The 24263-nt window shown below is 46.0% G+C and overlaps 1 protein-coding gene across 1 annotated transcript; it reads right to left on the reverse strand.

Moving 5' to 3' along the window:
- Positions 1 to 6168: 6168 nt before the first annotated feature.
- Positions 6169 to 24263, reverse strand: LAMP3 (lysosomal associated membrane protein 3). Its single transcript, XM_053310121.1, has 6 exons — positions 24170 to 24263; positions 22754 to 23100; positions 17678 to 17800; positions 12436 to 12493; positions 8163 to 8330; positions 6169 to 6506 (listed from the first exon to the last, which is right to left on the reverse strand). The coding sequence occupies exons 1-6, from the start codon at positions 24216 to 24218 to the stop codon at positions 6367 to 6369; spliced, it is 885 nt and encodes a 294-aa protein (XP_053166096.1). The 5' UTR covers positions 24219 to 24263; the 3' UTR covers positions 6169 to 6366.

Raw genomic sequence — 24263 nt, forward strand, 5'->3', positions numbered from 1 at the left:
AGCCAACTTGGTCAAATAAAGTAATAAACTGTTGAAACATAAAACATGACCATAACACCCGAGTTCATGCATTACATAAAACAGAGGGCTCCATGCATTATAATAATCTAATATTTAATTCAATCCAACCCCACATCTTGCTTCTCAACATTTCTTATCCTAGTCTTATTAGCCAGAAAACAATATTTCGCCACGTTATAAGATACTACGTCCCAACGGTCTGACAAAAGTAATTCCAGATAGAACTGCTCAGAACAACTGGGGTATGCTATTAAAAAAGGACTTGTATATCTCTCCCGCAAAGTTTGATAAAAATGACAATTCAAAATAACATGGGCCGTTGACTCCAATTCCCCAGAACCACAAGGGCAGACACAGTCCTTATAGGGGATCTTACAGTATCTCCCCTCCCGGACAGCCGTTTCTAAGGCGTTACACCGGGCCAACATCAGAGCCCTCCGGAAACTAGGTACTAATATTTTATTAAGGTATCCTGCTGGGCCAGACAGTGATGTCTGATTACCTAAATAGGTGTCAACCCCTATCTGGCTTCTGTCCATCTGTTTCTCCATATCCATAATGCACTGGTGCAGACATGATCTCGCTCTCCCATAGCCCAAGACAACCAAAGCATCGCTGGAAAAGCCATAGTAATTCAACCCCTTCTCCACATATTTCCACCTAGACCTATATATATCATTCAACACTAAGGGTACTAGTCCTACTGGCTGAAAAATCAGCTTCAGCCAATATTCAAATATTACCAGCCAAACACTTACCGCCACCCCAATCCAGCCTGCTTCCAATCGTAGAAATACATTGGGGACAACCCGGGGTAGTTGGAGCACACTTCTCAAAAACTTTGATTGGATTGCCTCCAGCCTGGCAAGGTTGGAATAGTTACCTAGCTGCGCTCCATAAAGGAGCAAGATACATGAGGAGCAGCGCCCGGAGCAGCAACAATCATTGCTGGGACTCCTGCCATCCAGTTTCCAAGCAGCAGTTTTCACCATTGCAAACATGTTCCACCACCAGTGGAGGAGCAGAATGTTTTGCCAAAGAGCTGTGGCTGGGGGGGGGGGGAGGGGTTGTAGTATTCATCTCCATCTTCCTCTTCAAAAAAGACCTTTGTGTCCTTTCTCCTCGCAGATATTGTGAAGTATGGTGCAGCTGGTCACTACTGGAACGACATTCTCTTCCCTCACTCTGAGGGCGGAAAGCAGGCACTTCCACCTACCCGACAGGATCCTGACTTCCCGCCAGACCTCACCAACGCCAACCCCAGCCCAAGTGGTCATGTGAACAACCTTAGTCTGTTCCTGTCTGTCTGTCTCACACCTTGCCTTAGGGGAGCTCCTCCTTTGTCGAGGCAAAGTGAGGAAGTAGCCCCAGGCACTAGATTATTGGGGTGCCAGCAAGATGCCCCCTGGCACCACCACTGAAGCAGCTCTTCAAGACCCATCTGATCTTTGCAAAGAGCCCTTCTTCCCACACCCCTTACAAGAAACACAGGGAGAGAAGGCAGCTGGTGACCTTTAAAAAAAAACAAAAAACCTTTTTTTTAATATCACGCTCTTCCTCCAAAGAGCCCAGAGCAGTGTACTACATACTTGAGTTTCTCGTCACAACAACCCTGTGAAGTAGGTTAGGCTGAGAGAGAAGTGACTGGCCCAGAGTCACCCAGCAAGTAACATGGCTGAATGGGGACTTGAACTCGGGTCTCCCCAGTCCTAGTCCAGCACTCTAACCACTACACCACACCACTTTCAAAGCTTGCAAGAATCAGTTTTGAAAATCAGTGGGGACAATGCAGTACTTTATTGTTTGTTTGTTTGATTTATAAAATGGCTCAGGGCGGTTTACAACAAGTAAAACCAATTAAAATTAATTTAACCAACAGTTAAAATTAAAACTAAGTCAATTAAATGATTAAAATCATTTAAACATTAAAAACATTAACATTAAAATCATTTAAAAGCAGCCTTAAAAATTTAAACCATAAATCTAATTAAAAGCCTGAGTGAATAAATGTGTCTTCAATGCCTTTTAAAAAGTTGCCTTGTTGCCTCATCTCAGGCATCTCAAAGCCTCGGGCCACCACCTCTGCCTAGCCTGTACCAAGGTTCTGCTCTTTTGTTCTCTCTTTTCACTCATGAGGTGTGTGTGGGAGAATAAGTCACCTTACACGCTCACATCAGCCCCCTTCCAGCAAGCAGATGTACTTGCCATTTTACAAGGCTTTTATGACTTCCCTTAATTAGGATACTTCAGGACCTAGACAACTAACATTCATGATCATAACCCCAAATTCATTAGCATATTTGTCTCTATTGTGCCTCATGCAAAGTACAGTCACAGGACATTGCTAGTTTTATCATACAGTTAAGGGTACTTGATTAATGCTAGCATAAATCAGGACAGAGCATGCTCAAGGAGCAGAAGTCCAAGTTTTGACTGCTAATATGAGCTCCAATAAGAGCCTTTCTGGACTTCCACCCTTAAGCAGAGACAGCCCAGATCATTCCACTTGCTTCTCCACTGACAAGAGGGTTAGGAATTTGAATGGACCTAACTACACACTAAAGCTGCATTCGCATGTAATGTGGAACTGGAGTTGCATGGGACAGAGGTTTCCCTATTGTTGCGTCCGAACACGCACAACTCTGGTCCGGTTCCTTCAGTGACCCAAGGTTTCACTCCAGAGACTCCAATTTGAACCCTAGGTTTGTAGTGAATTTTGTTGCTCATTACCGGGTTCCATTATCTAGCTGTTGCATTCAAATACAGCACTGGAGGCTGCATTTGGTCAGATTAGAATTGAGGGAGGAAGCTCCTCCCTCTCTCCATGTGTTATTGGTTGTGCGGGCTGTCCTTCAAGCAAGAAGCAAGCCCACACAGCCAGTTCTCCCTCCTTTCTGCAGTCTCAATGACTACCAAGAGGGAGCTTTCCGTTACATTGGAATTTGGACAGGAGAGCAGGGGGCGGGGAGGGGGAGTGGAACCCCGGTTCCACATTACATCCAAATGTGGTCTCTGCAGGAGATAAGGGACAAGATCTCACAAAGTTTTAATTTAAAGAAGCAGGAGTGCAGGAGGAGCTCTTAATTTGATCAGAGCAGTGGCACCAGAGGGAAAATTAATGGTTTCCCCCAAATCAATTTTATCTTCTAAACATCCTCCAAATTTGATATCAGTCTCTTGTAGGGCAAACAGCAGCTTTTGTGGGGCAGGGCATGGAGCGGGGTAAAATTCAGATCCACCTGCAATTGTTCTGAAGTAAAAATAGAGACTCCAAGAGATCCAGTCATGGGCCTCTCACATAACACGCAGAACAAAGATGCTCAAATGTGTAGTTCAACAACATCTGGAGTCTGAAGCTTGAGCACCCCTGATGAGAGGAGAGCTGGTCTTGTGGTAGCAAGCATGACTTGTTCCCCTAGCTAAGCAGAGTCCACCCTGGTTGCATTTGAATGGGAGACCACATGTGAGCACTGTAAGATATTCCCCTCAGGGGACGGAGCTGCTCTGGGAAGGTTCCAAATTCCCTCCCTGGCTTCTCCAAGATAGGGCTGAGAGAGATTCCTGCCGGCAACCTTGGAGAAGCCGCTGCCAGTCTGTGTAGGCATTATTAAGCTAGATAAATCAGTGGTCTGACTCAGTATATGGCAGCTTCCTATGTTCCTTTATCATATGTAACTTGTAGTCTGGTCACATCATTTTGAACAGCAAGCAAGATTCTGCAACTTGCAGGACAATCGCCATCATTTAGATTTTCACAGTCTGCCTTATGGCCCCCTCTCTTTTTAACAAAAAACATACTTCAGCATAACATTTAGTTGCATTTCTAAAGCAGTACTTTTAAAAACTTAAAATCTTAAGATGCGTTCCAGTTGGAAGTTTCTAGTGTTTTCATTTGGGGGGGGGCGGGGTGCAGTTTGGAATTCCATCCTTTTTACAAACTGCATTTCATGCCTTGTGTGAAATTGTTTAGCATCGGCAATGCTTCTTCATAAGCAGAGGATTTGTATTTGAGGCAAGCACCATAGAAAATGTGTCCCTTTGAGGCATATGACCACACTGGTCATGCCAAACCCAAATTTTAAACAAGAAGAAGATCACGTAGTCAGGAGAGGGATGAGGATGGGGCCAGTAGCATTTTCTGTAAACTGTAAGGATATTGCAATTGCCTGGATTCTTACAATCAAGAACAAACAAGATTTTTCATTAAGGCTGTATTTAAATCACATCATCAATTTTTTTTAAACCCATATTCTTGTCATTATGCGCCTTTTCAGCAATAGCACATTACAGAAGCTTTATGAACTGTGTAATAGCAAAACAAAGGCTTGTGCCATACTTCACGAATGACCATGGCTGAGATCCTAAGCATGCCAGGAAGTAACACCAAGAAGCATCCTCTCTAGGAGAACTTCCTTAGCTCCATTGCACTTATTGTGCAAAAGGAAATGCCCTGTGCCACCCACAGTATGTCCCTAAGGACTCTGACATATTTTTGTGAAACACAGGGTGCCTCCAGGTGCAGGGAAGAGGCGAGATTAGCAAAATTCTCCCCACTTAGTGTGATGGGTTCTCCAGAGCTCAGGAAGCTCTCTACAGGGGGATGCCTCTTCCGAGTGCATGGCCACACAGTTAGGATGCCAGCTAGTGAGCATGGTTTTTCCTATTCAAAAATTTTTCCTATTCAAATTTTCCCTATTCAAAGATTACTGCACCCCACCCCACCCCACCCCCACCACCACCGCTTTGCCACTGCTCCTGGATAGTACATGACTGTACAATGCTGGATTTAGGAGGCAACCTGGTCATCCTTACCTTGGGGCACACAGGTAGCTCCACCCCTGCCACTGTCCAATAAAACCCATACTGCTGTAATGAGACAGAATCTGGATCCCAGGCTGCAGTGGACAGGAGATGCCTCTATGCCAAAGCCCTGAGCAAGTTTTAGGATAGATACTTATGCCATCCTGCAAAATGCCTGTCCGTGTCATTAGGAAAGGTCAGAGGGAACTTAGTGTTTCAGAGGTTCTTACGTGTATGTCTATACAAGCACACGTGCAATGTACTCGTCCTTGATGGCTAGGCAACCCAGCATTAGTGGTAGATGTGTTTGTCCACACTGCAGTGGTGTAGTGCTTCATTTTTCCCCAATAAGAGAGAACATCAGCAGTCCCATATGTATATGGGAGAAAATAAAGGAATGCACTCAACTCCACTGGGGTGCAGGGCAGGCTGAGCTTGACCTCTGTGGCCCTGCAATTTTTTCAAACAAATAAGTTGCTCTGGTATAAGATGTCTTTTTGCCTTTTTTGTTTCTCCTTTGGTGGGGCTATTATGGCTATAAAACTCTGGTCTATGGGGCGTGTGGGTGGGGATAAAGAGAGAGAGATGGAGTTTTTTTAAGGAGAAAGATAAGAATAAAGAAGTCTTAGCTGATGTATAAAATTTCAGTTAATAAATCAAACTTGCATTCATTTGCATATGAGTAACCACCACAGCTCTGCAGAAGGAAGCATGCTTGTCTGATTTTCCAGTGGTGTTTGTATGTGTGTGTCGCAGTAGGCATCTCAGAAGAAGCTTTCCCTCCAGTGTGCGAGAGAAAGAGCATGGCATATATATAGCTGCTTCCCCCGTACATACAAAGCAATCTTATATTTATTTAATTGAGGCTTTATTCTAGAAACAACTCCACTTTCTCCTTCTCCTTTCCCTGCCTTTTCCTTTCTGACTCCATCCCCCACACTCTCTACAGGATCCTCACTGGGACAAACTTCTCAACATAAAAGATCACTAGATAGAATACAACAGCATACCTCCTAAGTCCCTAAGTAACGATGGCAGACATCCGGAGCAGCTCCCCCTGCTGAGCGACCAAAGTTGCATGGCTGCAGCGGTAGTGGGGAAGTTCTCTACTGCACGGCACAGCTTCCTGATGCACTACCAGGAGGCTGCTATGGATGTTGGCCAATATTTTTGAAGACTCTGCTGTACAACTCACTGGTGAGATTAATCATTAAAAAAAAACCTAACTAAAAATACACCCTGATTAAAGATTGAAGCCCTAATTTTTTTTGCATGTAGGCATGTCTGCTAATTTTTGCCTCATAAGGAGAGAGACAGGGTAGGGATATAGAAAAAACAAAGTAGTAGTGCCAGTTTTCAAGTATGCATAAGTGGAAATAACTTTAAATACACAACTTAATCTGTGACCAGAGCTGCTACTGCAGAATAAGCAGGCAAAAGTAGATTCTTTGGTTCTCCCCAAGATGGTTCTCTCCCCTCATCCCCAAGGAGATTCCTATCCTTGGTCCTTCCCTTGCTGCATGCATTCTTCAGGCAGCTAATGATTCAAATTCGTTCATAACTTCTGTATGATTTTCTTGAGTAGAGCACACAGCTGAGAAGCGTAATGAGAAATAATCCTGCAAGACTGAGACCCACTGTGACTGGGATCAATCTCTTTCTTCTGTCAAGATCACATTCTTCTTCTGCAATGAAAACCAGGCGGTTCAGATATAGCACACAAAATTCTATACTCTCACCATAGCTCAGTGGAATACAATTACTACTGAGAATTTTCCAAAATCTTGTAAGCACTATCTGCAGAGTGGCCATTTGGGTCAATTCTAATTATCTGATGTATAGCCTAACCCCGGGGACTCTCAGCTTTGGATCCTCAGAGGCCGACGGACTACAGAGCCCTTCATCGCCAGCCACAATGGCCTTGTTGTACTTCAGCATCTGGGGACCCAAGGTTGAGAACCCTGGTTAGGCTGCATCAAATGCTCAGGACAGGACAGGACCTTCTCAGTTTGGTTTTCTGGGAAGTTTACAATTATTTCCTGACTTAGAAATATAAGGGTGGAACCTGAGACCTTGTCATTGTGAAGCATGTGTTCTGCCCTGCTATGGGAAGGCTATGGTCCCTTCCTAGAATACTGGTTTCGCCTGACAGTACTATCAATCAATCAATCAATCAATCAATCAATCAATCAGTGCCCACCACCACCCCACTCCAATACTAGTAGCTATTCAGATCGGCAATGACTCCCCAGTGCCACAGGCATTGTCATCCACAAGAGTCCCTTACCCCAACTCATCCACTTCCAGTCAAAATATTCTAGGTCAGATAATAAAGAAGCATTCTTCTAATGATGCAAACACCACCTTTCTTTCACTATAAATCAACGTGGCCAGTGTCCACACATCTAGAATCTGAAATAAGGGATAGGACTTCCAAGCAGACCTGAACCTGACACTTTTCCTGCAGAAATGCCAGCCCTTTTCATACGTTCTGTGAATGCAGGGAGGGAGGAACCTCCAGTCTTACTCTTGGCCTCCATATGCTCAGTGGAAGGTGTACATGTGTTGGCTCAATGCAGTTTGCTGTCAAAGCAAAGCACTGTGGTGTTTTTGGCTAACCCATTCCTTGCTCCAGGCCAGCTTTTGAATGGGCTTTAGTTACTTGTATTCCAGTCCTGGAGTAGAGGCGGGGCTAACAAACAGCCAGCAGCAAGAGGACTGAAAAGCAGTCTGCACTTGCCTCTCTGTACACAACATCTATTTCATTAGACTATTAATATTCCTGATTCCACTCCACTGCCTTGCTCTTGCATACCACAACTCCTTCCCTTGGATTCTACATGCACCAAAATGGCACCCCTCCCTTTCCTCCCCACTTCAGTTAAATCACACCTCCAGTTCCTTCCTTCTTTCAAATCTTTTTCCCTTTCTTCCTTTTCAGTTAGTAAGGTGGCGAGTGTGGGTGGGAAGCACAATGGTGCCATTTTGCTTTCCTTCCCTGCCGGCCATTCATTGGTGGGCATGCTGGGTGGGCTTCCATGCCACCCCTGAAAACTGGCCCACAATCTGCAGCCTACAGTAACCTGTTCCGTGATAGGGCCAGAGATATAAGCTGAGCAAGCATAGGCTCTTTCTCTACAACTGAGGTGGGGTGTCTCTGGTTATGCCTACAACTGATGAGGTTCGACTCAGAACTTTGGTGAAATGTGTGGGCTTCTGGGATACTGGGAGAAACCCCACTCTGTGCATTCAGTGGAGGTATGATTGTCAGGTGGAAAAAGACTACAGCGGTGGATCCCTGCACACATGTGTCCTCTAACACTGAGGGTGCATTTACTTACCTTTCCCAAGCTGGTCACCAGTGATATCAAAGGCTTGAAGATGAGAGTTCACAAGCAGCAGCTGGAAATCATTGGCTATGTTCACCGTTTGTTTGCTGAGGCACTTAAAGGAACTCCCAATTGGAGTCACAAAAAACTGGTCGCTTTGAATTCCATGGACCAATACACCTGAAGGATAGAAACAAAATCAGAACTACCAACTGGTTTGCGTGGTAGTGAAACTTGTCCTTGGCTGAAGGGGAATTGAGAAGTGTGAAGCTCAGCCTGACAGAGGACAGGGCACGAATGTCACATGAGTTGCACAAGTCACAAGGTTGCACGTGCTACTCTCTACATGTGGTGGTGGAAGGAATCTGGAGTGGACTGTGGCGGGAGCAAAGGGTTGAAGCCCTCAAACCCAGATCTGCTATGGTCCCAATCGCCCAGTGTTGTGGCTGGGGGTGATGGGAGTTGTAGTCCAACAACATCTCGTCATCCAAGATTGGGAAACCCTGGTGCAGTTTAATAAGTTTAACAAGTCAAAGCAGACATGATGCTAAAAACATTATCATGTGTTTCCATCATTTTAAAAAAAGGAAAAATTGTATATGTGGTAGAGGGTTTATTAGAACTGTGGTGTGTGGGGAGGTGGGTATATATCAACATTCTGCCTTTCTTCCATCACGCAGCTCCAGATGGCATATGGGTTTCCATCCAGGCATTGGCCCAACCCGGACCTGGTTTGCTTCAGCAAGCTGGCTGGATGTTGCCCTCAGATCATGTCCTGGCTGGCTGGGATACTGTCCCCTCACATGAGGGCACTGATGAAGATCCCAACACGTCAGAGCAGGGTACCTTGGCACCAGATGACCCAGGAGAGCTGTTCCCATGCTCCGGAGCTGTTTCCCGACAGCCCCAGGCTATATGCCTGCTTGCCAGCCAGCCAACCATCTCCACTTCATGACTTGCCACCTTCCCAGTTATGACATCTCCACTTGCCAGCACTTGGATCTGGGCACATGTCAGGACCTGAGGTTGGGACTGAGAGATTAGTGTTTAAATATATCGATGTTAAAACAAACATTATGTTTGTGACCCTTTTGATTTGTGTAAAACCCTTTCTTTATTTATTACACTGTCACCACCAAATTTAATCTTAATTTCGGTTTCTGACACTAACTTTGGCATTGTGCCCTAGTAGTAATGTGGGGAGAAGTAAATAGACCCAGCTGAGACAGTTTTAAAGTTCCCAACCAAAGAAAATAACTTTATTCGTGTACAATAGCTTCAGTGGTTTCTTGTTCACTATAAAGTAGGGCCACACGCATAATGGTTGCTGAGACAAAGTAACAACCTTAAAATTGGCAAGACCACCTCTTATATTTCAAACTTGTATTCAAACTCAGGTAGTTATATAAGATTGTATCAGGAAATCAACAAAGGCTATACTTTCAAGTTTCTATACTTCAAAGGCTATACTTTTCAAGTTTTTGTTGTTTCTGTTTAGAAATAACAAGCTTCTTTAGACTTTCAACACCTTCACTGGGATACAACCCTCCTGACTATATATTAGAGATGTGCCCGGAGCGTTTTGGCGCCTCTTTGGAGAGGTGCCGAAACACTTTGGCTCCCTGGTGCCGAAACATTTCGGCGAGGGGTTCTCTTAAGAGGAGGCGGGCAGGTCCTACCTGCCTGTCCTAAAAAGCCCCCGCCAGCCTGCCATGGCGCTGTTTCAATGGAAATACCTCCGTGCAAGTGGCAGCTGGTGCCGCTTACCCCTCTAATATGCCACAGCGATGGGATGCGTCCCTGGCATTGCTTGCGTGGCGTCAGCACGTAAATGGTGTTGACGCATGTGCAGACACCATTTACGTGCTGATGCCATGTGAGGGATGCTGGGGATGCATCCCATCCCATCGCCACGGCATTTTAGAGGGGTAAGCTGCAGAAGCTGCTGCTTGCACGGAGGTATTTTTGTTGAAACGGCACTGCGGCAGGCCGGCAGGGGCTTGGAGGATGTGCCGGTAGGACCTGGGAAGGGAACCCCTTACTGCTCTTGGATGTGCACCAAAGCAATTTGGTGTACATCCGTATTATATATCCTACAGCCACCTAATGGAGCATCAGGGAAGTAACCTGCCTAGGGAGCAAGAAGTTGCTGGTTAGAATGCCCGCTGGTATGTTTCCCAGACTATGCAAAACACCTCTATCGAGCAGCAGCGATATAGGAAGATGCTGAAAGGTATCACCTCGTACTGCGCAGGAGATGGCAATGGTAAATCTCTCCTGTATTCTACCTAAGAAAACCACATGGCTCTGTGGTCACCAGGAATCAACACCGATTCGACGGTGCAACTTTACCTTTTACACACCCAGCATTTACGTTTGATAGTCAAGCTTTCTCTACAGAAGGTCTCGTCGAGTGTGTAAAACCTATCCACCAATCTCCCAATTCCACTCTCAGTTCTGCTCTAGACACCCTAACCAGAGATCCTCTCTCTAGCTGTCCCTGTCTCTGGCTCATCCAAGCCCCATCGGAACCTGTCAGTTAACTCCCACTGAATTTTATAGCCACCTGTTCACTCCATTCCAAGGCCCCTCCTAGGAATTCTCTCCAGGACAATTTCCAGACTAGCTGCTCAACACAGCAGCAAAATGCCTACGTCCAGCCAAGTCATATTCAAAATGTAAACAGCAGGGGGAGCAGTCTCATGGAGACTAACAACCCGAAATAACAGCAACTTTCTTACACCAGATATACAACTGCCTAGCTCTCTATCGCAGCAATTAAATTCAAAACAAGGCACTGGAAATGTGAATGGTACCCTGCTGTCTGTGTAGGGACTGTGGTGTCACAACACAAGTGTGGAAGCAGACTTACGAGATACGACGTGACCCCGTTGCAGGGCCTAATCTGGAAAGTGCCCAGAGGAGGTTCCTAAGTTTAAATTCTTCTTGATTGACAGAGTTTACTAGCCATTCACCACAGCAGGGGAGAATGGAAACCCACTTGCTTCACAGATGGCAGTGTACAGATTATCAAAGGCTATTGCAAGGCTAATCGGTGAGAGTGTTGTCTTTCTAACTCCAATTCTTGCTGGAGAATTATTCAGGAAAAGAACAGCCTGCTGCAGCCAGGGGCGTAGCAAGGTTGGAGTGGGCCCAGAAAGAAGATTTTAAAATGCCCCCCCCCTCACTGAAGCTCAGCTCATGAAGTAAAGAAATCTTAAATGAGGCTGAATAGTGGTAACAAAAAGCAGTGTGTGTGTGTGTGTGTGTGTGTGTGTGTGTGTGTGTGTGTGTGTATCTCCTATTTGCCACAATAGAACATCATCCTAAATTATTTTTTAAAAGGGTTCGTAAATTGTGGACGATGCAAGTCATTTAATGGTACTAGAGAAAGACATGCTGTTCTGGTAGTTCCAGGTCTTAACACACACATCAGTTTCGGAGGATGAATACAACTGAAGGAAGCCTGGGCGAGTGCACGGCTGAGGGAGTCAGTCATGTGACTTGCCAGGGGGGCAAGGCAGTGGGCCCACAGACAACTGTCTCCCCTTGCCCTATTATAGTTACTCCCCTAGCTGCAGCTGAACACTCCTAAAAGAGTCAGCTCCTTTGAAATCACTGAGATCCAAGAATCTAAGCGGGCGCTTAAGTTCTATCAGTTTCAAGTGTGCCCAGCTTATGTGGAGTGTATCCCGTTTTCCCCTCGCAGCAGAATAAACCCAGTAAATGCAATCCAGAGAGAGCCGATGTGACGAGATGGCTAGGATACAAAGTGATCAGGTAGTATAACTCTTGCCTCTGCCATTTACTTGGCAAATCACCTTTTTGCCTCAGCCCCCTGTCTGCAAAACAGGGGTAATAATAGTGACCTACATTGTAGGGTCGTTGTCCGGATTGCATGATAATGCAGGCATTCTCAAGATTAGGTCCCCAGATGTGGTTGGACGACAACTCCGATCATCCCATGGACTACAACTCTTATCAAACATGAATGCCCCTGGGACAACACATAGGAGGGCCTTTGATCATCTAAACGTATTCTGCACAAGTTTAATATAATAGTTTTAGATCTGCCAGTGTTCCATCTAAAATCAATGGAACCTATGCATACTGTTAAAGGCTGACGACAAGTTTATCTGTATTGTGCTTGGTGACAACCGATTTCTGGTTGTGAGCTTGGGTGACTCTGGTTCTTAAAGAGAGGTTCTCAGTGTAGGAGACAGAGATGGGATTCACACTGCCAATGTCCCAAAGATGGCGGGGGGGGGGGGAGACTTATACTTACCCTCAGAGGGCACCATTAAACTGGCTTCAATCACACTGACATAATACATCTTTCCATGCTGTAAAACAATACATTAATCATTTTATCCAAGATCACTGCTTAGTATTCATATAATATAGACTGATGCATAGACTTGTGTTTTGGGCAGTATACAAATGTGTTAAATAAATAACATAAATAGACGGAATATGAGCAAGAGTCTATCTATCTATCTTATTTAACATATTTCTATACCGCCCAAAACTTGCATCTCTGGGTGGTTTACAATTAAAATCATGTAAATATTAAAATCATTAACATTAAAACCATTAAAAACCCAACATGAAAAGCATTAAAACTATAAATCTAATTAAAAGCCTGGGTGAACAAATATGTCTTTGTTGACATACAAAGTTGACCATACAGTTCTATTAAAACCAACTGAAATATTTTAATTATTATTTCAGGCCTCATATCCTGCTTCAGTACACCCAGAGAAACATTTATGTCATGCTTTATTGTATTAAGCTAACTTCTATTCCCACATCACCCACCTGGTGGAGGTGCACAAGGCAGCTTACAAAAGTCAATACACATCTCTATAATAGAAAGCTGCGTAAACTTCACTCACTCACTGACACGAAACTCCCAGACCAACCCACAAAAGATAGAAACATTCCATTTTTGCAGATAGGTTCCAGACCTTGCCCAGACTGTGAAATCATAATAACAATAATAATAAATAAATCCTAAATTCAGATGACAATACTGCCTTCCAACCTCAGGTCTCAGCAGCAAAACTCACTTTCAGGTTTGGGAACAAAAACAAAGCTGTGGATGGTTGGCAAAACTGTGTCTTCACACTTTCGGATGATCACAAACTCAAACCTCTGGCACATTTAACTCTGGCTTGGTGTTATGTCCAAACAGGCCCTGTATGTTATTGTAACTGATGGTGGGGTTGGGGGAGAGCTATCTACATCTCAATTTTTCACTTCAGCCTGATCACTGGAGTCATTCCAAGTGGTTCTCAATTGCATGACAATGTTCTATGGATCTTATTTCAGTAAACAGTGCAGATCTCTTATGAAGAAGAACAAACACCCAAAGCAAACACTTGAATCTTGCCTCTGTTTGGAAGTCAGGGTGGTATGCTGATGTGGCTCCCACAGAAAGAGAGACAAGGAGCCTCTCCAGACAATGAGTTTTTGTGTGATTTTTCTTGAGAAAGTCACAGGGGTTCATACAGGAGTTCTCCCTCCCAACTGCACTCCACTTTACAAAGCCTTGCTTTAGGATTGTGCTCTCTAAGGCTGAGTACTCTGTACCTTAGGAAAATGCAGGACTTCCCTCAGATAGTGCTCTAATCATTATTTTATGTAGTTATAATCCTTTGCTTTTATCAACAAATTCAGGGTAGGGGTGTGCACGGAACTGGCTGGTCCGGTTTGAGTCCAGACCGGACCCGAACCAGACTGGGCCAGTTAGGTCTGGCACTCCCTCCACCCCCACCCTATCCAGTCTAGTCTGGGGGGGGCGCATTTTGTGAGCATCTTACCACCTTCGGGGGAGTTGTTGGAGGCAGCGGGTGGGGGTGGGGTCTGTGGAGGTTCCCCCTTCCCCGCCAGCCTCTGTGCCTGTGCAGTTGGCCTCTGCATGACCCAGGCCATGCAAGGCCAATTGCACAAACACGGCTGCCTCCAAAATGGCTGCGGCACAGAGAGGGAAGGCCTGAACAGGCTGAAGAGCCATCTGGTATGGGCATGAAGGGAGGCAACATTGCAGGGGACCTCTGCAGACTTCCCTGCTGCCTCCAACAACTCTCCCGAAGGGGGTAAGTAAAAATTTTATAGATAGATAGATTTAAAAAAAAAAAAAAAAAAGTCCGCGAACCCCCTGAACAGTTGGGGGGTGTTCGGTCTTGGGTTGGACTGAACAGGAGATGGTTTTGTTCGACCCTGAACGGTCGAACCGAACCGGTTCAATGTCAAACACATTCAACGTCGAACCTGTTTGCACATCCCTAGTTCAGGGTGGCTGTCATGGCTCAGACCTCTGACTCAGAATAGTCAGAGGAGGAACGGGAGGACTCAGTTGGGAATGCAGGCTGAGAGGCACAGCAGCAGGATTTGGCAGGGAGAACAGACTCTGGAGCTGAGGAATCGGAAGAGCTGCCAGACATGAGGGCTGAGGAGGCTGATCAGGAGGAGGCAGGGATTTCGCCTGTCTTGAGAAGACTTTTCAAGAGGAAGGCTCAGTGAGAGACATGCAGGCGCAGGATATCACAGGAGAGGAAGTAGAAGTTCTGACTCAGGAAAGCCTGATTGGCTGCCGGTTATCTTGAGCCCAATATTAAGCAGTCTGTTAGTTGCACAGATTGCTGTCAGCAACTTTCGCTTACCGCAAACCGTGTTCCTATTTGGAATTCCTCAACCTTTAGAGTTCCAGTTTGCCCTTGTTCTGTTCTTTCCTGCTCTGTTGTCCCTTGTTCCGTTAATTCCTTACTTTGTTTTCCCTTGTTCTATTGATTCTTTGCTCCAATGTTTTCTCTTCAATTATTACTCAGTTATAGTAGAGGGGGGTACCTAGTTTAGTTCAGGGGACTTTATTCGTTTACTACTAATTTTCTTTGTGAGTCTTTCATTTCCTTCGTGCAGCTTTGCTGTTACTTTCTGTTTAAGTCACAGGGGGAGGGCTGAATGGGTTGTAAATCCTGTTGGGTTAGCCGAGCTAACAGATTTACAACAGTGGCATACATCCCCCCCGCCCAGCCTGCCGCATTGTTAGGCTCAGAAAGACCATCTGGCCCAGTATGGCTGAGTGGAAATTTGAACCTGGGTCTCTCTGAACCAAGTCTAACTTGTGAACTCTCTGAAACAAATCTAACAGGCTGTGTGGTTGTGCAAAAGTCACAGTTTAGCCTACTTTCCAAATGGAAGAAGGTTTAAGAGATCACCATGTCTGGATGTCCATGTGTCCCCCTCCAATAACTGTTGCGTTTACAATCCAATAGAAGCCAAAATTCATGGGAGGAGGCCCTAGGGGACCCCCAAATTTATTTATTTATTTTTGCTGATGTGCCATCTTGTTTCAAGATGGCAGCCACACAGGGGCATAGCAGTGTCCCATGCAGCATGCACACACCCCTGATCTCCCGACTGCCCATCCTCCTTCCATTGCCCAGGCTCCTGGCAATTTGAAGGAAGATGGGCAGAGGCATGTGGGTGCGCAGCACCAGCCACCTCCTTCTGCCACTTGCCCTCCAACCATCCTCCTTCCATTGGCCAGGCTCCCGGCCAGGAGAAGTGGAGAGCTCTGCAGCTGCTCCTGGAGGCTTGCCAGCTCTTAGATGCAGGGCATTATAGGATATTTGAACCTGTCCACCCTATTATAGCTCCACCTCCTCAGCCACAAGGTATAGACAACACCCCTTCATAGCCCATGTGCTAACAGTTGGATAAAAACAAAATTCATGGCACATGGAGGGATCCTAGGTAGGAGTTGTGATTTTAAAACAAGCTGAAAGTTGGCTCCATGGGTTCTACTTAGCACTACTTGTTTGTAATGTAGTTAGTGACAAGTGACACACTCTACTACCCTTCCCCCTGTATACCCATACTATTTGGAGATTAATTTTATTTATATTTAATTTTATTTATTTAATATTTGATATTATTCATTCAAAAGGCAGGGATCAAAAGGCAGGTGATATTTCATATTTAATAATATTTATATTTAAACACATTGGCCAACATCCAGACTAACAAAGTACTGGTGTAGCAAACCTGACACTAGTACTATGTTGGGGGGACGGGGGAGATTTTTTTTATTTATCTCCCCTTCCTTCTGAAGCCCACTGTGACTCCAAAAAATATGTCCCTAAGGTCTCTGAGACCCTCAGCGACATATTTCCAGGAGTCATAGTTGGCTTTAGAGGGAAGGGGGAGATTGACAAAAATTGCCCCTTCCCCCATAGAACCAGCATATAATCATTGCATCAGCATTTTCTTAATCTTGATGCTAGCCATTTACACAAGCTCAAAGAAAGGTATGGGCTACATCCCCCAACATGGCCAACCTTAAACAAAACACACCTGCATTTAAAGATGCAGGAGGGATATTGCACTATTGTTACTGAAAAGGGACTTGTGGGAGTATCATACTATTGCTAAAAATGCAGCTGGAGCTAGGGTTGGTGCCAGGTTTTCAGAACAGTGAAGTTCAAAACCAGTTTCAGGGTCCTCCCCAAGGAGAGTCGTCAGAGAATGTTCAAGATGAAGAATTTCTGCGAGACAAGTGAAATTTCTCAAGCGGTTTATGCATCTCCTTCGGTAAAACATGTTTTGATTCCTTGCAGCAGGGTTCACTAAATGGAGGAACTTGGGCCAAATCGGACCCCCTCCAGTTATTAACCTGTGTATGTATGTATGTATGTAACATATTTTTATACCACCCAAATCTTACGTCTCTAGACAAAACTAAGCAGATTAGGCAAAACAGGGGTGTGGAGGAAGTGGTATCTGTGGCAACCCCCTGCTAGCTGGGCAAAGAGGCACCTTTTATCATGGTGATTCTCTTTATTTTGCAGGGGGAGAGTAACTGGCCCTGTCCACCCCCAGCACAGTACCTCCAGTGACTGTTGCTGGTGTCTGTCTTATGTTCCTTTTTAGATTGTGCGCCCTTTGGGGACAGGGATCCATCTTATTTATTTTTTATTTCCCTCTGTAAACTGCCCTGAGCCATCTTGGAAGGGCGGTATAGAAATCGAACAAACAAACAAAACCTGAACCTGCCAGCAAGCCATAGGGAAGGGTGCTCCATCCTCTACTCTGTTCTCAAAATGGCCTTCCAAGACACTGAGTTGATAACCGGGACCCAGAGCCTGCTTAGAGGACTCTCTCGCAGCGTCCTCCAGCTCAATCCAGGGGAGCTAGTTCTGCAGTTGATAGGCAACAGCAACACTCTTGCCTCACCCTTGCTCTCATAGACCCAACATAATGGCCGGCTGTGGTGGAAGGACAGCGTTCGTATGACTGATACTCACCATTAAGAGGGAAGGCAAGGGCGTAGTGGGGAGAGGAAGGGGAACGACTGTGTATCTCAGCCCTATCTAGGACTCACAAAGACCCAGGAGCATTCTTATGGCATGTGACAACCATGAATAGCTGGCCAGATGGCAAGTTCAGCTACCCTTTGCTTCAAGGAACTGCCGATGTCCTGGATCCCACAACAGCATCCTCATCAACTCTGCTGAAATCCTTACCTTGGTGAAAGTGAAGTGTATGAAGCCCCTGTGAAATGAGATGTTGAGAGTCGATAGCCAGTCTCCGCAGCTTCCGCTTGTGTGGGTCACATTTGGATCAATATTCAGATATCCAATCTTATTCTGTGGGAAGGAAAACCAGGGCATGAATTACAACGCAGCTTGATGCAGGATGCCATTCTAGAAGTCCAGAGCGAAAAGCTTTCCTTGAAAACCCCTTTCAAGGAAATTTGCTCCCAGCTGCACCCTTCAGGGCCCTTTCTTGCAACCACGCCATGGCACAGGGCAGACTAGCCACAAAAACTACCCACAGACTGTTCCCTCCTCCTAGTATCAAGATGGTGGGACTGCTGGTGCAGACATAATGGAAGTCAGCTTGCCGTAAATGAGGGCTAAGCGTCTCACAGAGCCCCACTCATTCCCGTGCTAAAAAGCAGGGATGCCCTGCTCCTGTGCAGCGTCTGTGAAAGTGTACTCTTAAGCCCTGCCCCACATCTTCAGAAGCTCTTCTCCCATGCTGTCCAGTTACCGGATTTGTCTCGGGCAGCGGAAGGCAGAACTTCTAAGCAGGTCAGTGCTCCAGGTGGATGTCGTCCATGAATACAGCATGAACGGGGCAGTGGCTCGAATATTGGGCTTCGACTGGGGAGATCAAGGCCGAGTGTCTACTCAGCCTCCTAGCTCACTGGGAGAACTTGGGCCAATTGCAAGCTTCATCGACCTCACAGGATTGTTGGGAGAATAAAAGGAAGGGACTATATAGCCCAGCTTGGGGTCTTGAGAGGAAGGCTGGTGAGCTAAAATTGAAATGTAATAATGAGACATCAGGAACAGGCCACAGGATCAAGCTTAAAATTTAGTTTAGTTTAAAAACTGGTTGTAAATACTTTGGGGGTGGGCCAACCAAAATGTAAGGGAGGCAGTCCTACCTAAGCCCCCGCCCCCCACCAGACTTCAGGTCTGTGCCCCCTTCACAAGGGGAGGGGGACCCTGACAGAGTAACCCAAATCTAATGAAGCTCCTAAAGCAGCTTTTAGAACCCATGGTTATAAATCCTGATATATGGTTGGAGTTCCTACTGTAGAACGTCTGTGTCCCTGTGGGTAGAGGGAAGTGGAAGACTGGATTCATGTATTTATTTACTTAACACATTTTTGTACCACCCAAAACACAAGTTCTCTGGGCGGTTTACAACAAAACAATAACAAAAACCAATAAAAAGATTAACACATTTCAACAATTAAAATTTAAAATGTGAAAGCTTTTAAAACACAATTAAAACAATATCTAATTAAAAGCCCAGGAGAATAAATGCATCTTGACTGCCTTTTTTAAAGTTGTAAGAGATGGGGAAGCTCTTATTTCAGCAAGGAGCACATTCCAAAGCCTCAGGGCAGCAACAGAGAAGGCCCGTCCCCGAGAAGCCACCAGACGAGCAGGTGGCAAATGCAGACGGACCTCTCCTGATGATCTCAATGGGTGGCGGGGTTCATAGCAAAGAAGATGTTCTCTTAAATACCGAGGGCCCAAGCTGTTTAGGGCTTTATAGGTTATAACCAGAACTTTGTACTTTGCCTGGAAACTTAGCAGCAGCCAGTGTGGATTTTTTAAAATAGGAGTTATATGGTGTCTCCAAGATGACACAGAGACCAACCTGGCTGCCGCATTCTGGACTAACTGCAGTTTCTGGACTATGTACAAAGGCAGCCCCACATAGAGCGCATTGCAGTAGTCAAGTCTGGAGGTGACCAGCAGATGTACTACTGTTCTGAGGGCATGTATCTCAAGAAACGGATGCAGCTGGCATATCAGCCAAAGTTGATAAAAGGCAGCTCTGGCCCCTGGCTCAACCTGGGAACACCATGGAGAGTTTTGTGTCCAGAAGCACCGCCAGACTGTGTACCTGTTCCTTCTGGGGAAATGTGATGCCATCCAGAACTGGCAGATCAAAATCATCTCCTGAGTTTCGACCCCACACAATGAATACCTCTGCCTTAACTGGATTCAGTCTTAGTTTGTTATCCCTCATCCAGCCCATCACTGCCTCCAGGCAGGCATTTAGGGAGGTTATGCCTTCTCCTGATGAAGTTGACATGGAGAAATTGATTTGGGTGTCATCAGCATACTGATAGCACCCTGCACCAAATCTCCTGATGATCTCTCCCAGTGGTTTCATGTAGATGTTAAACAACATTGGAGACAATACAGAGCCCTGAGGGACACCATACTGAAATTCAGTTTTTGAAGAACAGTTCCCGAGGGACACCATCTGGAATCTGCCTGAGAGATAAGAGTGAAACCATTGTAATGCAGTGCCCCCCACTCTCAACCCCCTCAGATGCTCCAGAAGGATACTATGATCAATAGTATTGAAAGCCACCAAGAGGTCCAAAAGGACCAGCAGAGTCACACTTCCTCTGTCAATTTCCAATTGGAGATAATCCATCAGGCTGACCAAGGCAGTCTCCACCCCATAGCCCACCCGAAAGCCAGACTGAAACGGGACTAGATAATCAGTTTCATCCAAGACTGCCTGGAGTTGGGAGGCCACTCAATTACCTTACCCAGTCACGCAAGGTTGGAGAAAGAAAGTTGCTCAGCTCAGGCTTCTTTAGAAGTGGTCTAATTGCCTCCTTAAGGCAAGGAGGCATCCTGCCCTCCCACAGAGAAACATTTATGATCTCTACTAGGCCTTCTACAACAACCTCCCTGCTAGGTAGTATTAGCCATGTTGGGCAAGGGTCAAGCAAACAAGTGGTAGGCCGCATCGCTCCAAGCAGCTTGTCCACATCCTCACGAGTCACAAACTGAAACTGATCCAGCCTAATTACATAAGAGACGCTGGACACCTCCAATTCAGACACGGCAGTAATTGTGGGGTCTAAATCCAAGTCGGCCCGAATACGAGAGATTTTATCCACAAAAAATCATTAAACACATCACAGTGGGTAATAGATGGTTCCAAATTCTGATTCGAGGGAGGAGGGGCATTCATTAGCCCTCTCACAACCCTGAACAACTCCAGTGGATGTGAACTTGCGGACGCAATATGGGCTGAAAAGAATAGCTCCTTTTCCGCCCGCATTGCCAGAACATAGATCTTCAAATGTGCTCTATGTTGTAATCTGTCGGATTAGAGTTAAGTCTTCCTCCACTTGCACTCCAGTCATCTACCTCACCGCTTCAGGCCCCATAGTTCTTCTGTATACCAAGGGGCCAATTTTGATGTGGGTCAGAGAGGATGCTTAGGTGTGATCATGTCTACTGCCCTGGTGAGCCTGCTGTTCCAGTTCTCCAGCAGAGCATCAACAGGATAATCAGCAGAGGCAACACTAAATCCCTCCAAGGCTTCTTGGAACCCTATTGGATCCAATAACCTTCTCGGGTGGACCATTCTAATGGGCACCTCGCCCCTGCGAAGGTGGGGTGTTTCTGTGAGTCCAACCTTAACCAGATGGTGGTCCATCCATGACAATGGGGAAATCACAGGAGTCCCCACCCATGGAACACCAGCCTGATCAGAGTGAAAGACCAGATAGAGCGCGTGACCTGCAATGTGTGTCGGTTCCAAGACCCTTTGGGATAGTTGTCATGGCCGCTATGAACTCCTGAGCTACCCCAGACAAATTGGTCCCAAAGTGGACATCGCAGTCCCCCAGCACCACAAACCTGGGAGACTCCAACGCCAAACCTGAGATCAAGTCCGTCAGCTCAGTTAGGGACTCCATCGGACAGCGGGGCGATCGGTACACCAAGAGAAGTCCCAGTCTATCCCTGGTCCCCAAACTTAGGTACACACATTCAATATGGTCAGACACTTCCACAGGGATCCTGGTCAGGGAGAGGTTATTCTTATAGACCACAGCCACTTCACCTCCCCACCCATGTCCCCACACCTGCTCCGCAACAGACTACCCTGTAGGAAGAAGCTGGGACCAGACTGGGCCACCAGCCTCCCCCAACCAAGTGTCTGTAATACATACCAGGTCTGCCCCTTCATCCAGAATCAGATCATGGATGGTTTCTGACTTATTCTGGACAGACCTGGCATTACAGAGGAGTAAGGTCAAAGAGCTGGCAGAGCAGCCGGAAGGGGAAACCGCTAATAGATTTCTGACTTCCCTTCCCCTGTTACGACTCGCTGATCTGTCAACTTTACTTCAGATTATTTACCACCACCACCAGAATAGCCACCCCACGGTCAGTGGACACACCCCCTGTCTCCCCATCCCCAGACAAACCAAGACACATCTGAAAAACCCAGGACCCAAAAACAACAACAAAAGCCAAAAAAAATACCACCTTGCCCTCATTGCCTTTCACAGGGCAGCAGCCCTTTTATAAGCCCAGAATGATGGCTAATCTAGGCAGCTGATCCTCAAGAACTGCTGACTCACTCCCTCTGGCCCCGATCCCGCACAGACTCATGCACAGGGCAGCAGCCACAGCCCCACACATTAGGGGGCACACAGGCTGACAACAGCAGACAGCGACCACACAGGCTCTCACCACTGGGCAGCCGCTGTCTCTGTGAAGCAGATGTTACAGCCTCCTCCTCCCTGCAAGGCTTCTGGCAACTGAATGTATGTTGTTGTAACTTCTAAAATGGGTTATGTGAAGTATTTATTTGGCCATTGCTTATGGTTTTCCTTGGGACTCGCTCTGTTGCCAGATTTGGCTTTTTTAAAGCCAAATTTTGGGTTACTGCCCATTTGACTCATGAGTATACCCCTGAGGGAGGTCTTTGGGGTTCTATGTAAAAATTTTATTAGCTGACACCAGGCCCCATGTTACAAGAAAAGTAGCCAGTTTTTTTAGTTTTGGCCATCAGGTTATGTGGCAAGCTGATATAACCCTGCACAGAATTATTCGGAGTCGACCTTCGTATTTCTCACTGTCCTGTGATTTTCTTACATTGTTTTAACTATCCAGATTTTGAATCAAATATTTTTGTTATGGTTATGGCTAAATAAACAAACTGATTGATTGACTGACTGATTAAAAACCCAGGATTAGTCCAATTGTTTGGAGACCTTTTAAGAAAACAAGGAAAGGAAAAGAAACATTGCCACTTACTGTTTTGCTGTTTTTTGTAACTACCATTGTCAGTGCAATTAAGGCTTCAATGCAGTCTGCACTTCCATTAGAAACACTATAATTCCCAGTTGCAGCCAGGGATGGGTTAGGCGTGAGGGTGGGCCCAGCTGGGGTGCTGAGCATGCCAGCCGTGGTTTTACTCCTCGCATGAGCAGATGTCATGTTGCTGTAGGCCGTTGAATTTGTGATGTGTACGTCGGTCGTCTCAGCTGCAGTCATCTTGGCATTTCCTGTAGTTGCCAGCACTGCTGGAGATGTAGTTTTTGGGCTGTTTGGTGGTCCAGCTTTTGAAATGGTCTTCTGAGCAGGTGCTATCGTTTCTATAGCTGTATGAACTCCAGTTTGGTTAGTTTGTGGTTCACATCACAACAGTCCTCCCAACAGCGAGTGTAGCTTTCACCATGGTATGTGGTGTACGTTGACCAGTGGTCTGTGTGGCATTTGCTGCTGTCACCGGGTCAGTGATTGTCCCTATTTTTCAAGTGGGGGCCACTTTAGTAAAAAACAACAACCCAGACCTTCAGGGTGAGAGACATTTCCCACTGTGCTGACCTCTATATGGTGTACTCTGCTTTTCTCAGCACCGAGAGGGCCCATTAAGGGAGATGGAGCCCTCTCAAGGATCCTATATAACAGGGAAAGCGCTGGGAAGGACTACATTTCCCAGCACTTGGTGCACGCTTTCAGGATGGTGCAGGGGCCCAAGAGGGCTCTGTTTTGCTTAAGGGAGCCCCGCCACACTGGGCAAACCACAACACTACACAGTGAGAAAGGTGACAGAGGGTGTGTATGCAGAGTATTCAGCTTTGGCCTAAGCTTCACACAGGGCCAAACGATTAGTCAGGGCACCAGACTTAGGATTGATGGGAGATGCCACACTGGCCCCTGGGCCTTACAATGAGGAACACTGGATGAGGTGGTTGGAACTTGCAGGCAGTAATTCAGAACATAGGAAGCTGCTGAATACTGAGTCAGACCATTGGGCCATCTAGCTCAGTTTTGCCTACACAGACAGGCAGCAGCTCTCCAAGGTTTCAGGCAGATTCTTGCCCAGCCCTGGCTGGAGACGTCAGGGATTGAACCTGGACTCATCCGCATGCAAAGTAAATGCTCTGCCACCAAGAGCTGTATCTTAAGCTGTATCTTTAAGATCCTATAAACTTTATTTTTATAGCTAAAGCTATAATAATAGATATAAAGCTATATTTTTAAGATCCTATATCTTTAAAAGTGGTGTCAGGGGATTTTTCAGGTCACAAGTTGCACTGCTAGATTTGCCTCTTTGGGACAGCTGTGATCTTTAGCTAGAATCCTGCTTTTTGGAAGATTCTACTGGTTGCCTGGATAGTTCTAACACACACCAGCATACAGGGAGAACGCCAGATATCTACTCACCACCAGCTGCAGTTAGAAGAACTCCTAGCAGCAGATGCTGCCAATTCATGGTGAAGGAGGACAAGCAGGTAGCAGTTGCTCCTTTGTGAGAACC

This window comes from Hemicordylus capensis, chromosome 3, assembly GCF_027244095.1.
Source record: "Hemicordylus capensis ecotype Gifberg chromosome 3, rHemCap1.1.pri, whole genome shotgun sequence".
Classification (NCBI taxonomy): domain Eukaryota; kingdom Metazoa; phylum Chordata; class Lepidosauria; order Squamata; family Cordylidae; genus Hemicordylus; species Hemicordylus capensis.

Excerpts from the sequence above, each read along its gene's own strand:
- LAMP3 (XM_053310121.1), bottom strand. The coding sequence starts at position 24,218 with ATGAATTGGCAGCATCTGCTGCTAGGAGTTCTTCTAACTGCAGCTGGT. Across the intron at positions 23,101-24,169 it reads TCTTCTAACTGCAGCTGGTG|CTATAGAAACGATAGCACCT; the intron begins GTGAGTAGATAT and ends GAGTTCATACAG. Across the intron at positions 8,331-12,435 it reads TTTAATGGTGCCCTCTGAGG|GTGTATTGGTCCATGGAATT; the intron begins GTAAGTATAAGT and ends TCTATCCTTCAG.